Source organism: Nelusetta ayraudi, unplaced genomic scaffold, assembly GCF_046127955.1.
Source record: "Nelusetta ayraudi isolate G7.1 ecotype Tasmania unplaced genomic scaffold, CSIRO-AGI_Nayr_v1 ptg000136l, whole genome shotgun sequence".
NCBI lineage: Eukaryota > Metazoa > Chordata > Actinopteri > Tetraodontiformes > Monacanthidae > Nelusetta > Nelusetta ayraudi.
Genome location: NW_027466186.1, coordinates 1,702,602 through 1,718,406, shown reverse-complemented (window position 1 = coordinate 1,718,406; position 15,805 = coordinate 1,702,602). Strand labels below are relative to the sequence as shown.

The window sequence follows — 15,805 nt, the reverse complement described above, 5'->3', positions numbered from 1 at the left end:
TTGTACCATTTCAATACTCCTGGCCAGCCACATGAAGCCCTTATTTTTTTTGTATCCGCAGTAACCAGAGACAGGCTTCCAACGACAGCCAACTCTGTCCTCGGTACTCTGTAAACACCATGATTGACATCATTATTGTATTCATCTCATTCTGCCATTCCTCTTCAGAAACCCGCGTGTCTTGAACTGAAACGTGCGTTTAAATGCGTATACCTTGTGTGAACATATGATGTGCATTATAACACGTGTAAGTCGGCTCTAACTCTAGCCCGTGAGCCAGTGGCAACTCCCTCCATCTCAGCTCGCGTTGGTTGATGACAACAAGGTCAATCAACGAGAGCTATTACTCTGATAGAGGATAATAGGGGTGTGCTTAAGAAAATAAGGTGAAGAGAGAACTTTTGTGTCGTGCGCCAACAGATTTGAGGCCAGTCAACATCACGCACAGTTGTGGAAAGCAGAGAGGAGAGGGCTGCCAGTATGAAATAGTTTTTAGGGGCTCGGCAGTGAAATCATGTCCTCTGCAGAAATGAGAGGATGTCAAGAAATAATAAAAAAACTGATGCAATTTGCGTTTTATTGTAATCATGAGGATAAATGAAAAACAATGATGAAAACACAATGTAGCGTTGCTAGAGTTAAAGGTTCCCTTCAATGTAACATTGCAATACCTTCGCATGTGCGGAAAATCACCAGGGTCATTGACAGAAAAAAAAATGTATAAATCAAGTAAAGAGGTCATTAATTACTTTTAGCTTTCATTTATTCAACCATTAAAAATTGAGTACGTCAATAAAATTTAATTGACACCACCAGTTTAGGATGCAGGCCAGGCATCAAGCCTAACACAGACACTTTGCATTTCGAGGGTGTGTTATGTACATTTTGCAGAAATGTGCATTTTGCAAATCAGATGGGGCCTAAGGGTCGTTCCTTTTAAGATGCAAGTTAGTGCAAGGAATCTCATCCCATACACGTTGACAGCTCTCCATTTATAAGCTGAACAATATTTTTGTTGTTACCCTTGTTAGTTTAATCGCTTTAGCACAAAATGAGAGCATTGGCTGGCAGATTCTGAACAACACTGTGAAATACAACTTTTTATGTCTCGAAAAAGGCACAGTGAAAAGATTTCTCATGCACATGATATTGTGTTGAAGATTGAAGCAGTAATTTTGTATTGAGAACTTGTCATTATCCAGCTCCGTTAACTGTCTGAGTTAAAATCCTGACTTCTCGATCAAGCTCAAAGGTATGTGGTGGTGGAAAGCAATCAATCAATCAAATTTTTAATTTGTATTGCACCTTACAACAGCCAAACAATGCACAAGGTCCTTTCCAGAGTGAAACACAATAAAAACTATACATTACAACAAGCAATATTACTGCTGCCAACTCTGGACACGCTTGTGGCTGGGATCAGTCACTAGCGACTGTAAGCAGATATTTTTTTTTTTTTAAGGGACATTAAAATGTTGAACTACATTGGCATGAAACTAAATTTGCTCATTGTCAGTTATCAATGTCAATGTTATTCCATTACATTAAGGTGAGATATATATATATATATATATATATATTTTTTTTTCAATAAACCCATGTGGCTGGAATGGAAATTCCCTTTTTTCAGTGTCTGTGGTCACACTCAGGCCTTTAAGAGGAACAAACCTAAAAAATAATGATAATTATTGATGAAAGAAAAAAAAAAAAACTGGCACTCTCAAAACAACTGCACTATATTCATGGCAAGTCACTACTTTGGGTATTAAATCAGTTATTCTTTTGTTTTTTGTTTTTTTTACTCTTCCCCAACACACACACAAACACACACACACACACACACACACGCGCACGCACGCACGCACCCACCATCCATCCTCCCAACCCACCCCCGTCGCAGGGATACCACGGCGGGAGTCATCAGGCGGGTCCACAGGAGGCTGCAGCCGGTTCGCGTCATCCCGAGATGGGCGGCGCGCCGACGGGAGGACGGAGGGTGTTTTCCAGCTTTAAAAGCGCCGCAGCTGGCCCCTCTGACAAACCGCTCTGCGTCATAGATCTAGGGAGTCTACTACTTGAAACCCCAAGTAGGCTTGAAAGATCCAAGCACACCTCTGCCACAGCCACGCTCTCTCTCTCTCTCTCTCTCTCTCTCTCTCTCTCTCTCTCTCTCTCTCTCTCGCTCTCTCACTCTCTCTCTGTCTGTCGGCACTACCTGTGCCGCAGATTCACTACAGCCTCAGATTTACACCGGTGCGCACCGTCCAGCGCGCTGTCACCCCCAAGTTGTGCAGTCGTTCTGCTTGAACTTTTTTTTTTTTTTTTTTTTTTTAACCCCGGTTTTTTTTTTTTTTTTCCCTCGCGAACGATGCTTTTGTCCTTATGAGTTGATCTGACGCCTTGCCCCATTGTCATCGGCGCCTCTTTTTTATTATTATTATTATTTTTTTATTTTATTTTATTTTTTTTTTTAGTGTAAAAGCCTCGCGGGAAGTCGCGCGCATCGCTTGTTGAATGCAGGATACCTTTTGCCTCAGCGTCAATCCCAAGTTCAGCTTCGGAACGGAGCGGGGACTCCCGTTTCTCAACACTCTGCCCGCCAATATGAAGTCTGCAGACGAAGGTAAATTTTGCCGTTTCGTTTCCGTGTTTCGCGTCGTTTCAGAAGTTACTCGCGCAGCTGTGTGGGCTGTGCACTGCAGCGACGCTGTAGGATGCGTGGACACCTGGTTCATGCGCCTGCAGCGATGTCAGGAACCTGTGCACTTCCTCAAAGTCAAGTGCAAGATTTTGCTAATAAACGCGGATTTTAAACAGGAATAATGCCAAATCAAAGTGATGACAGAATATGTGTTGGTATAAGCATGTTGTGCACCTTGAGAAATTGCCATAAACTATTAATTTGTGGAAAACAATTTTACATAAATATCCACTCACCTTATGCCTGTATTTCTGAAAGCATGAGTGTGCATTATGATTCTGATGTCTTTTGTATGCTGAGCAAATGACCACTTGGTCAGGCACACAGAGTGGCATGCGCTCTTATTTAGCCACACCATAAGGTGTCTCCAGCTGACTTTGCAGGCAGCTTCCACCATGTGCTCAGATCAGGGTGACAGTCTGCTGGATAAAACGCCTAATATGGATTTGAGGCACACTGGGTTTTGATATCCCACAACAAAAAGAATGAATCCAAATGCAGAGTGAAGTCAGAGCTGAGCTGGTCAGCAGACAAACTGCAGCCTCAGAGGTTGGCTAAGATTCTGCGGTTTGTTGAGATACTTGCCGGATGATTTAGCAGGGGTTGAATGTTGCAAAGCAAGAGTTGTTATTGCATTTTATTGAGGAGATTTCTTTTCCTTTTTCTTTTTTGCTAAATTTGATTTGGTCCATCAAGAGTCCTTGACAGCCTGTTAATTTACAGAGTCTTCCAGAGCTGATGTCACCAGCTTCTTGTGGATTTGGGGAATTTCATTTTGTCTTTGAGGTTTTAGACAGTCGGGTGCGGGCTGTATTATTATTCCCTTCAATGCCTCAGTCCTCGGCCTTATAATTGGTAACAGACGTGTGTGTTTGTGTGTGTGTGTGTGTGTGTGTGTGTGAGGGTATTGAGGATTGTAATAAGCATTTTGGAACTCCAATATGCTTGCTTTTTTACAAAGCGAATATGTTTCACTGCACAGCCTCAGCCATATAGAATGACTTTTTTTTTTTTTTTTTTAAATCACAAATGTACTTAAAGACGGACACAAAAGGCACTTACACTCTACTGGGGCTGTACTATGGCCTATATTCAGCCATGTGCAATAACTAGCCTTGGGTTCTTAGCTCCAGAGGCTGCAGATGACTTCTGTGGGCGACCACCACTGTGTCTCCCTGAGGTCCCGTCAGTCAGAATCCAGCCTTGACCATAATGCCTGTGGATAAACCCATCCATTCTTTTGTCATGGTGGTTTGCTTCTGGTGAGAGTGTGTTTTGATCATGAGAGCAGAAGTGGAAAAACACTGCAGCAAAACAACAAGAGCAAACTGCCATTTGTGTGGCAGGCGATGGTTTTACATTAACATTGCATTTAACGTCTCTTGTGCACCGCAAACAATGTACTGCACAAGAGATGTGTTTTTGTTTGTTTTTTTATTCCTGTGATAACAATTGTTTACGCCACAAATTATGATCTATTGCTTCTGCACAATGTGACACAGTGTGACCTGGAAAAGCCAAGTTTTACCAAACCCAGCGTCTGAGCGTTAAAGCCCCGTGCAGTGAGTGGGTGTCAGCAGAAGTCAAGTGCGTCTCAGCAGAGGGCAACGATCGCACAGGCTTTGCAGCCCACACTGAGACAAAAACAACAGATTACAGAAGCAAGGGAAGTCAGTCAGGCCTAAAGCACAGAGGTGTGTCACACCGGGTGGAGTGGGCAGAAGATTATTGTCTGTGCAGCACCGGAGGAGAACCAAGAGCACTCGCAGAGAACTTAACAGAGACTTCTTGCTCTGCAACTTTTGCACGCTATTGCCGCGGTGAGCATGAGTTTCCAGCGTGATGAGCAAGAGTTTGATTTCAGCTATATGTTTGAGTACAACCACGATGTGCAGGATGAGGCCAAATTGGGTGAGTTTTCATCAGCAAAGACTTATTATCTTGATTATATGTTGTGCTTCATGCAGTAAGTATTTGAGCATTTCTGTAAGAAGAAAAATATTTACCAGATGAACAAGGGATTTTTTTTCCCAGTCATCAACCAAAAACATCCTGAATTGTCTGTCTGATGCGCACAGCATAATAACCTGTGAATAAATAGATTCCCATAAGCCAATTTCAGACTGCAATGGCGGCACCTTTTATGTGGCGTGCAACAGATATATAATTTCATGGTAGATAAGAAATGTATGACACGGAGGGGAATGCCCTGCATTTCTTTTTTTCTTTTTTTTTTGAAAAAAAAAAGGGCAAAAGGGAAGTTAGTATGTTGTAATGCGGCAGCAGCTGCTGCTGCTACTATGAGGTTAAGTTGCGAGCGACTGTGCAGTCCCTGTTGTGTGCCTTTTGCGCCTTTTGCGCCTGTGATCCACACGCGCACGCCCTTTGATTTCCGCGAGTGTAACGCGGGTGCATCTGTGTGTAACGCTGCAGTGAACTCCCTTTGACTTAATCACAAGCTCAGAGCGCTGCGAGAGTGCTGTCAGTTTTCCACAGGGGAGGGCCTAATTCACTCAGTGAGTGATGCAATCAATCAAATAAAGCATCCATCAGCGCTGCTGGAGGAATTCCTGCGGAGCGCATATGACAGCAGGGGAGTGCCAGAGAGAGCCCGAGATGAACCGTTCAGGCAAACAGTGGCTGTGCGACTCGCGACGGCGCGGCAACCTCCGCACATGAGCGGCTTTGAGAAGCTTGCCAGGGCTTTCCGCCAGATGTTTAAAAATAAAATAAATAAAAAAAAAAAGTCTTGTCATTACGAAGAAAAAAAAAACTGTTGGATTCAAAGTTGTTGCTTTTATTTATAAACATGTCAAACATCATGCAGTGGTAAGAGGATGGATTGTTTCTGCAGTCTGTTGTCATTTCTTTCCATTAGTTTTAAACATTCTTCTTTTTTTTTCTTTTATTTGGTCTTTCCAGAGGCGTACAGCTACACTCCAAATGTCAGCCTGTCACTGGGAATGGGCAACCCCTGTCTGGCCACCCAGTACCACACCTTACAGACCAGCCCGGTCATATCAGTGACATCATGCCACCAAACGGGCTACGGCTTGCAGAACGACAACCATGCAGCATCCGGCTATTACCTGCCCCATGGCCTGAGACCCAATGTTGCCCCGGCCCTGGAAAGCCCTCGAATTGAGATCACAGCCTACAGCCAGTATCCCGAGGACGAGGTGGAGGAGAGCAGCACTGAAGACCAAATCATCAAACGGGGTGTCAACTCCATCGTGACCCTGACGCTGCCCAACGCAGATGGCTACCGCGATCCCAGCTGCCTCAGCCCCGCGAGCAGCATCTCGTCCCGCAGCTGCAACTCCGAGGCGTCCTCTTACGAGTCCAGCTTCTACAACTACGAGACCTCGCCGCAAAACTCTCCCTGGCAGTCTCCTTGTGTCTCCCCCAAGGGCTCGTCGTCGCTTCTGTCGTGCCCGCACGCCAGCGGCCTTGCGCCTTCCCCTCACCATTCTCCCTCCACCTCCCCTCAGATAGGAGCGATGGCTGAGGAAGGCTGGCCCACCCAACTCCGCGGCTCCCGGCCGAACTCCCCGTCGTGCAGCGGAGGCAACGGGTGCGCTATGGGAAAGAGAAAGCACAGCTTCAACGGTGCCCCCTACAATCAGATGCCCTGCTCGCCCATCCAGTCGCCCACGCCATCGCCGCAGATCTCCCCCAGGGTCAGCATCACGGAAGAGAACTGGCTCGCCAACACCAACCAGTACACCAACTCTGCCATCGTGGCCGCCATCAATGCTCTGACCACGGACGGGATGGTTGACATCGGGGAAGGAATCCCAGTCAAGACACGGAAGACCATGCTAGACCACTCGTCCTCCATGAGCTTGAAGGTGGAGCCCAATGGCGAAGGCCACGATGGCGAGCCCTGCCATGAAGACTACCCCTCCCGACTGGCCCTAAAGAAGGAGAACTACTGTGGAGGGTTCCTGGATGTGCCCCAGCATCCATACTCTTGGTCCAAACCCAAGCCTTACCTCAGGTGGGTGTATTATCTCCATCTCCAAAATCTCTCTTTTAAACATACACAACTGAGAGTGGTTTAGCTGCTGAAATACTTTGAGGACAGCTGAAGAAGTCAGTGCAATGGCAGCCCAAAGGTCTTGGCCATGGGCTTGCCAGGAAAAAAAAACAACAAAAAAAGACATATGCTTTTACCAGAAGTGGTCTTTTTTGGCAAGTATATTATTTTTTTAGTCTTCAAAATTAAAAAAAAGTTGCATACTGTGCTGCTCCATAACATCGCTGTCTTTGAGGCTTAAACCACTTGGTAATCACCACATTTCACAGGAAGGACTTAATCATTTTACGTGTCATTACACCTTCAGCAACCCACACACAAAAACATGTGTGTGAACACTGACAGAAACACATGCACATACTTAATATAGAAAGACATATGCAGTCATTTATTTTTGACATTTGAGCAATGTTTCTAAAGTTCAACTCTGGCCAATATTACACCTTCCTGCAGGAAATCAAGTGTTTGATTAAGATAGTGAGCAAAAGGAAATAACGGTGACAGGCCTGGCTGAAGGGGAAGGAGTCTGTGGGTTAATCAGCCGGCTGACTGCTCTGGTCTGTCGCGCCATCAACCCATCTCTCTACACATACCCAGTCTGATGTCATGCACTGACTGGGCAGATAAAGCCCTGCCGGGGGAAATCGGTTCAATTTGGGTCAACAAACAGCCTGCAAGTTCCACAAAGATGCCAGAGATTGGTTTCATTTGAGTCACCCTTCAGGTCATAGTTTTGCATTTACCAGACTTCCGGACTAGAGAAATATTGTCTTGCACATGTTTGTTTTGGTTTAGCTATCTCCACTGCATTCGCATGGGAAGCTCTGTGTCTCCTTTTGGAGAACAATGCTGTAAAGGGAAGCTAGCTGTAGTTCTGAGAAAAAGAAAAAAAAAGATATGCTCCAAGGCAGGGTGCATGGCTGACCTCATGCCATTGTATTGCTGCATTGTGTTAAATGTAAGTGTAATAAATGTGTTTCAGGTCTTTAAACCAAGAAATCACAAATTGAAATACTTTCATCAAAGGATAATTCTGACCAAGTGAAACATATCTGCCCTTTTTTGCTTTGACTGTTAAATGTCATTTAGGAAAATAAATACTAAAAGTAAAACTTCTTCAAAGTAGTGTTCTAAGTCACGGCTTGGGTGATAAAATCATACATTCCGATGTGAGATTTTTCACTTTGTTTTGCGTCATGCAGATAAAAAAAAAAATGTTTTCAGTGGGAAATTGTACATTGATGACTGATTAGCTCATCAGCAGGTATCATTATCAATCTCCATAAGGCCAACATAGTGTTTCATCCAGAATGAAAATTAGCTGTTTGTGTGTGTGTGTGTTTTTAAATATATTAAAATTTAAACATATCATGTTTCTTCAGCCCATCTCTGCCAGCTCTTGACTGGCAGCTTCCATCCTGCTCTGGGCCGTACAACCTACAGATTGAAGTGCAGCCAAAGTCCCATCACAGGGCGCACTATGAGACAGAGGGCAGTCGCGGGGCAGTGAAGGCGCTTTCTGGTGGCCACCCTGTGGTGCAGGTACGTGATCAACACTGTGTTACTGTGTCTGAGCCAGCACATTGAGATTAGTTTTATGTACTGCATTCTATGGACCAGGGCCATATTGAGCTTTGCGACACAGTATGTTTGTTATTTGATCAAATTCTGTCATTATTACCTTTTCTTTCCCACATCTCCCCACACCTTTTTTTCCTTTGAGCACAATCTAGACACGTCCACCTTCACTCAACGCGTAAAATGAGAATTTGTGTACATTTTGACGCCTGCGGTATATCGCACCTATGCAGCACTGTCTGTTGATCTGTTTGTGCACCATGTTTTTAGTGTTCCCTGACATCGAAATTGAATCCACTGCTTCAAAAGCTTGCCCTAACAGGCAGCAGAGCATGCTGACTCGATTAGTATAGATCCGAAACATTGCCTTTCACTGTTGTGATTCGCAAAACACTTAGGGAGCACACGTCAGACTCATCAGGAGCTCCTTTCTACGCTGCACTGCCATCAGACCGCGCCGGTATCTTGGTTTACTTAAGGTGTGGGTGCAGGCTGGAGGTGTGCTTTAAGAGCGCTTAATACCTAATAATGACAAAGGGTATTTAACGGCAACAGCTTTGTCACATAGTTATATTTTTCTCACAGGTAATTAGCCCCAATCATTACAATTTTTTGCATATCCACACGCAGGCAAATCAACACCCTACTACTGCTCTCCCCACTTTCCAATGCAGCTGTGCTGACTGTGTCCACCACACACAGCTGCGGCTGGCAGGTGAGGCTGGTTCTGATTCAGTTTTCAACACTGTCTGAGTCACTCCAGGGGCCAGAGTAAATGGCCGTGAGTAAGCATCCAGGGTGTCTTTGCGTACACAGTGTCAACCAGATTTAGACTGATGACTTGGAGTGTTTATATCGTGCCACACCGCATGATATAAACACCCAAAGTATTTCTTTAGACCTTTCTGTGAATGTCTGAAAACATTAGTAAGTCGTAGTCATGCAAAAAATGCAAGAAAACAACTTCAGTTTCTTTGCTTTAGATGCTTAGAATAGATTAGATTAGATTTATTTTTGCTTTAATTGCTCTAGAATCTGAAGGAAATTCCATATCTTAGACTTTATCTTTGATAGTACGTGCACAGCCCTTTTGGGATATCTTCAGAGTTTTATAACAGCAGAGTGAACTGGAAGCATGGCAGCTGGAAGACAGATACATTTATAAGGATTATGCAACCATGTGCGCATGCTTGTGGCCAATGTGCTGAATAGAAGTACACACTGTACCTTCAGAGGGTTTAGCCACATTTTGGAGAAAGGAAAATCTCTCACGGTGGTGGTAAATACCCTACTCTCTCCAACTTTTTTTTTTTAATAGCATTGTTGTTGTTGTTCTAATCTGGGAGTGAAGGGCATGCTGAAGTCCCCAGTGTCTTGGGGGTAATGAGTGGCAGGCTCTGAATAGGTGAGATGCAGTCAAGGAGAATGAGTCAATAATGACACAGGGACAGAGGAGTAGGAAGCAGCTCAGGAAGTGTGTGTGTGTGTGTTTTCGTGTGTGCGTGTGTGCTCCCGTGTGTCTGTGTGAGTTTGTACACGAGACTAAGTAGGTAGAGAGCACAGCATGAGAGTCACCAGGCAGCTGGGGCTTGGCTGCCCCAGGAGAGGCTCTGTATCCCGCTGATTAGGGCCTAGGTGGCCCTCAGCTCGGCTCTGGCATCGTGGTGTGTTGTGGAAGGAGTCACAATCCCAACACCCGTCAGACACTACAGGCCCTTTCCATGCACCGATGCTTCCCTGTCTCCCTTTGGGCCCCTCGAAGATGTCACTTCTGGTGAACCGTTCATCCTTCAAACCATCTCCCAAAACTCTCACCAGCAGGCCTCCACCGCTCCAAGCACGGTCACCAATGGCTCCGTTGTTTTGTTTTGTTTTTTTCTGTATTTTTTATTTCATGGGCGATCAGACACGGGCGCGGTGAATGACGGTGACGTGTGTCGGAAAGCATCACCGGATGAAAAACAGCATGGTGAAAAACATGTAGGGATACATTGTTTCCACATGATTACCAGGTTCTCCAGAGAGACAGCGACTAAGATACAGAGCTCCTCCTCCTTGTTGATTTCTCTCTTCCTAAAAATGTTGCTGTTGTTTTTCCCCCGACAAACACGTTGGAAAGTTTAGTATCCACAATGTATGACATCATCATCATCATCATCATCATCATCATCAGCAGATTAACTGACTCAGCGTTCGGGGTTGTCCAACGCACAGGATGGAGAAATTGTGGGATGGATGAGTGGAGAGAATAGAGTGTTAAAGAAAATCTCTAAATTATAGGTTACCTCGAGTCATTACCCCAAGGCCGTTCGCAGCGGCCTCCAGTTCCAAGCTGCAGTCATTTATTCAGGATCGCGTCTCTCCTTCCGCCGCCCTCCTATGGATCCGCCGGCTTTTAACCTTCCGCTCTTCTGATTGGTTCACCTCACTGCCTCCATGGCTGCTTTTCCACTTTATTTACTGCAACCGACCACAACGCCATTAAAGGGATCTCGGATACTTTGTTGGCTCCTCTCACGTTGCTCCAGACCCTCAGCTCTTTGACCACAGCTATGCTAAATGTCAACAGCATCACCCTCCCCTCCCCCACCCACACCAGCACCCACCAAAAAAATATAATAAGATAAATAAATACATGCATACATACATACATACATACATACATACATACATACATACATACACACACACACACACACACACATATATACACACACACATATATATATATATATATATATATGTATATACACAAACATACATTAAAAACAATCTTGGAATCATTTCCACATTAAAATGAAGTAATAATGTGCCAAATTAGTTTTACTGAGAATTTGCAGACTGAAGACACGACCAGGTTTTGGTCTAAATTGTATTTAAATTGAAGACGTTGCTCATGCTTTTAGGTTCGCCAGTCAAGAAACTCACCCACCAGGCCTGGAGTAACAGTAGGCAGAAACACCTGTAGGGCATTAAACTAATCATGCAGACTGTACTGCAGCTCTGCATGCGGCGAGTTTGTATAGGATAATAACTGGCCTTCAGGGCTTTTCCCATTTCAGTAGACGCAGTTGCTCTGGGTCTCACGTTAAATGTTGTACAGCAACAGGCGTTGTGTAATTTCAGCAGGATGTGGCTATCACTCCCATTACCTTGCGCATGACTTAATGGGCATTTCTCTTCCTTTGCAACCGTATGAAGCCTAATGCCCGTCAAATTTGTTGCAGGTTTCCGCCACTTTGACATTTAAGACCTTGGCGGGCATGCGCTTGGTTCTTGGCAAGCACATTTTCACCTTGGAATCTGGTGTTGGTTGGCTCTTTGATAACGCCAAAGAAACGATTGGTCCACAAAACCTCAAACTGGTCCTTCTAATTGCTCATTAAATCCACTGCCGCCATTTGTTTGATATTCAAAAGGCCTGGTGTACCCTATGGCCCTGTTAGAGCTTCATCGGGGCTGGTCGTTGCCCAAAGGGGCATTTAAGCTTCTAGTAAACAGTTGGTCCTCCATCTGCAGAGCTTCGCTCATACATATAGGTCTACCCGTAATTAACGTTTAATAGCCAGCGGAAAAAATAGTGTGCGTCCCTTTCACTGGTTTGGTGTGATAATCAGGCGGCCCACAGATTTATGAGGTAAGACACTGGCGTGTACCCATGCTAATGGGGGGCACGGCAGTTATCCATGCATCAGCTTGCTCAAATTCTCCGTAGGATGATATTTCCTATGGCAGGCTGTCTTGGCAAACTAAATTCCTTTTATATGGAATTTGGACCCTCACTGGTCTAGACATCGGCTTTTGCTTGAAACTGTGCCCTCAGTGACATAACACTTAAGAACTCAGCTCAACCAAAACTTAGAGGGATATGGCCGTTCAGTCACTTATAAAACCAGAGTTGCTGGAGCGAACCATACTAAAGGATTGTATATGTTGCCTTATGCTTTCAATATGAGAAACTAGAGACATTATCAGCGCTGGAAAGTGCTGGAGTACAGTCTGGAAGGGGAGACAAGTTGGATGGGTGTACATTTAATTGAGTACAGCAGCAGCAGGCCCTGCAACTGTCAGCACGTAACTGGGAGAGATAATGGGAAAAAGGCAAAATTTTGCAGTTGCATTTCTCCTCTGCACCTCAACTCCCAGCCACCCCACAACTGCTTTCAGCTCCCCACCAGTTTTCTGTGTGCCACGTGGACCTCGACGAGTTGTGACATTTCTCCAGTCTGTGATGAAATCACCGTGAGGAGACAGAAGGCAGGCCTGTGGAGTGTATCCACACAAAGTATCCAGCCAGAGCAGACAATTCTAATTTACCAGAAAGTCGCTATTAAACATTTCATGTACAAATTATGTCTTTGAACTATTGAGGCCAGATGTAGGCACCATTATGAATGTCAGTATCGGCTAAGCATCTGACGAATAAAGTGTGCTATGAATAGCTATGCCTGGAATATTGCTTCAATTGAAATAAATTGATTTCATTTTAGCTGGCTTTCTTCGAGGGTGCAGAGGAAAAAAAATGAAAGAAAAACCAAACAGACGAATTACACTTACTATACTGGTGCAATACTGCATTCAAGTCAAGGAGACAGTGGGATGGATGGGGAAATTTGAATGGGTTCACCTTCCTCTCTTTGACACCTGCCAACATAATCTGCAAACAGTTACGCAGTTACTACATCAGCTGCCCCATTCGCAACTTTGAGACTTCGCTATTGACAACGGCTAACGCAACGGTGGCTCGTGGTGGGAGGTACGAGTGGATCGAGCTGACACAGTGGCAGACATTGGCAAAGTGAAAACGCCTGCAGATCGGGCCTCGATTCCAATTGGGTTTGGATTACCGAAGAATAAATACACAGTGCACACTTCCAAATAGGCTGCAGCTACAGTCGAGAAGCTCATCTGGACAACATTAGCGTTCTCCTCGGTTCGGCCTCGCAGGCCGGACCGAGGAGGAGGATAAAAATAATACCACACTGAAGTCACAGGTGTGTGCGAAGCCTCTGTCATCAGCAGCCACTAAAAGTTTACAATACTATCTCAACATTTTTACCCCCGTTTCATTCTCCCTCCGAGGATAGAATGAAGAAGTGAGTAAAGCGTTCTGCTCGTGGCGCGCTTCAGTCCACGGCGCAGGAGTTGCGCAGAAGCTAAAGGCGAGGGTCAGGGAGCACATATGGTAAAGAATTTGGCGGAGGTTGTTTGTGGGGGAGGGGCAGATGGACGTGACCACCTTCCTATACTTCTGGGAAGACCGGCGTCACCAAAAGAAATGCCTGACCTCATTAATCACTTCCTCCAGTCCATGAGGTCACTGCAGCTTTTGGACGTAGACGCCACTGTCCTTGCGAGCTACCGCGAGACGAGTGAAGCCATGAAGAAAGCCTGAGCCCCCACTCCACCCCCGTCCCTCCTGCCTCTCGTTCGGGCCCCCTGACAGCCACGTGGCAGCTGAGGTAATGGTTGGAGGTCACAGAAAAGATCCAATGAAGTCTGCCGAGTTTAAACCAAGGGGACGGACACGGGACCCTGGCATGGCGGCCTGCGCTCTATTAAAATTGCATGGGGGACGTCACGCAATTTAATGCTGCTGTGTGTTTCAGATTTGTATGTCGTGCCTTCGCTGGAGCGCTCTCACAAGTCAATACGCAAGTAACTGGTAGCATGTGTGGCTATGGATAATTACCACTGGTGACACCATAAGTAAAATATAACAAGCAGAGCGGGGTCTGCTGGTGAGATCACCGCGTAGATGAAGTGGCCCCTCGGGATGCCAAAACTTCAAGAAGCTCCCGACCTCGGGTCTAAGTCGCTGATCACTAGCATGTGTGAATAGCACGCCGGTCAAGACAGCTGCTTTAGACACTACGTGGAACGGGAGAAAAGAGAAAAAAAATATATCAGACAGTCGAGCTGAATGACAGCCTAAGTTTTAAGATTCCTATTGTGCTCCCTTGATAACGCAATAGAGAGAAGCCAGATAACCCTGCTGGTGTAGCAATTACAGTGGCATATGGATATGTGCTCTCCTCCAGTAAGAAGTTGTGATTTATTTCTGTTGAACTAATTTGTTCAAGAAATGCTTAAAGGCTCCTTGATTGAATATGTCAGATTCCAGATCCAAAAAGATCAGTCATTGGGTAGAAGCCAAAGTCATTGGTTGAATTCAGACAAATTTGCTCGGAATCAAATACAGCAAGTGTCCAAAAAGTCAGGCTACCCTTTAAAAAAAAAAAAAAAAAAAATTCTAATGACTTGCTTGCTAGTCCTTCAACAGTCACCTTAGTCAAATACCCCCCAAATCCTGGCAGTCTCAGAGAGGTCATTACAAAGACATTTATCAGATTATGTCATAGGTAACATATGGTCTGCATTTTGCTGTATGACTCAGTCTGTTAGATAAACAACAGGAGTCTCCTGCCTCGGTACCACTATTTTAATGGAGCTCAGAGAAAATTGGTTTGAAGCGACGCACTGGTCGGCGCTGGGGTAATTGACCGTTTTGTGGGATTTTTTTTCAGAAGTCCGTGGCTTCGTGAGCCACTGTTGAAAGTTAGTTATTCTGCAGAGTAAATGTCAAGTGTGGTCAAGAAGCCACGTTGGTCAATGCACGGACACCCACTCAGTCTGAAGTTTGCCCGCTCACTTTTCTGTCGGTTTGGCAACGATGGGTGATAATTGTTCGAGGAGCAAATTCACCTTCCCGTGGCCCGATGACCACATTCTGTTCTCCAAAGAGCAACCAACCAAGTTGGGAGGTCCGCACATGAGAAATGCATATTTTGTGGTGAAATTATTACATTCAGAAGCAAAATAAACAGCAGTTGGTCTTATGAATTTTGCAACCATGCATGTGCTCTAATTCTCTTTGGTCCTTCCATACTTGATTAAACCAATAAATGTTATTTTAGAAAGTGTTAGCCATCCGGTGATAATGACTGTCATTTGCCAACTCCAGTTTATTTGAAGTTCTGTTAACCCTAAAGAAATCAGTAGCTTCCAAACTTTCTGTGGCTTGGGAGTTTTTCTTCCTCCTTTCTTTCCTTTTTTTTTTTTGAGAGAGATTTGATCTTTTTTATTACTTGAGCAGTAGCAGCTAATGGAGGTCTTCGAGAGGAAGTGGTAGTTGTTTGAAGTGGTGGTTCTGATACAGGAGTCTCTTTCATCACGGTGGGACGCAGACTCTCAGCTTTAATGGAAATCATAATGCATGTTCATAACTGCCTGAAGGCAAAGGGGGTGGATTCAGTCTGCATGCCAAGCTCCATAAACTTTTTGCATTTAGGTGTTAAGTTTCACAGTTATGGTGCCAGTATTGGAACGGATTGCTTTTCAAATCTATGTTGACTTTTTATTTTTTTTGAGTTTACCACATCATTAATTATACACACTTTAAATATTTTGGACACACCACTGTAAGGCAGAGACTCTCTCCTGAGTCATTGTTGCTATGCGCAGGCAGGCGACAAAGATTTTAATGG

General features: G+C 44.8%; 1 protein-coding gene across 3 annotated transcripts in view; it reads left to right on the top strand.

Moving 5' to 3' along the window:
* The first annotated feature begins 2,351 nt into the window (after positions 1-2,351).
* The window catches only part of LOC142879452 (nuclear factor of activated T-cells, cytoplasmic 1-like), a 57,780-nt gene continuing 44,326 nt past the window's right edge, over positions 2,352-15,805 (top strand). For 2 of the 3 annotated variants that reach the window (XM_076012777.1, XM_076012775.1), the window contains exons 1-3: positions 2,352-2,623; positions 5,624-6,701; positions 8,123-8,282. In XM_076012777.1, the coding sequence (XP_075868892.1) occupies positions 2,515-2,623; positions 5,624-6,701; positions 8,123-8,282 (1,347 nt within the window). In that variant the 5' untranslated portion in view covers positions 2,352-2,514. Of the gene's footprint in view, positions 2,624-4,322; positions 4,613-5,623; positions 6,702-8,122; positions 8,283-15,805 lie in introns of those variants that run through there. The other variant, XM_076012776.1, reaches the window with a different exon arrangement.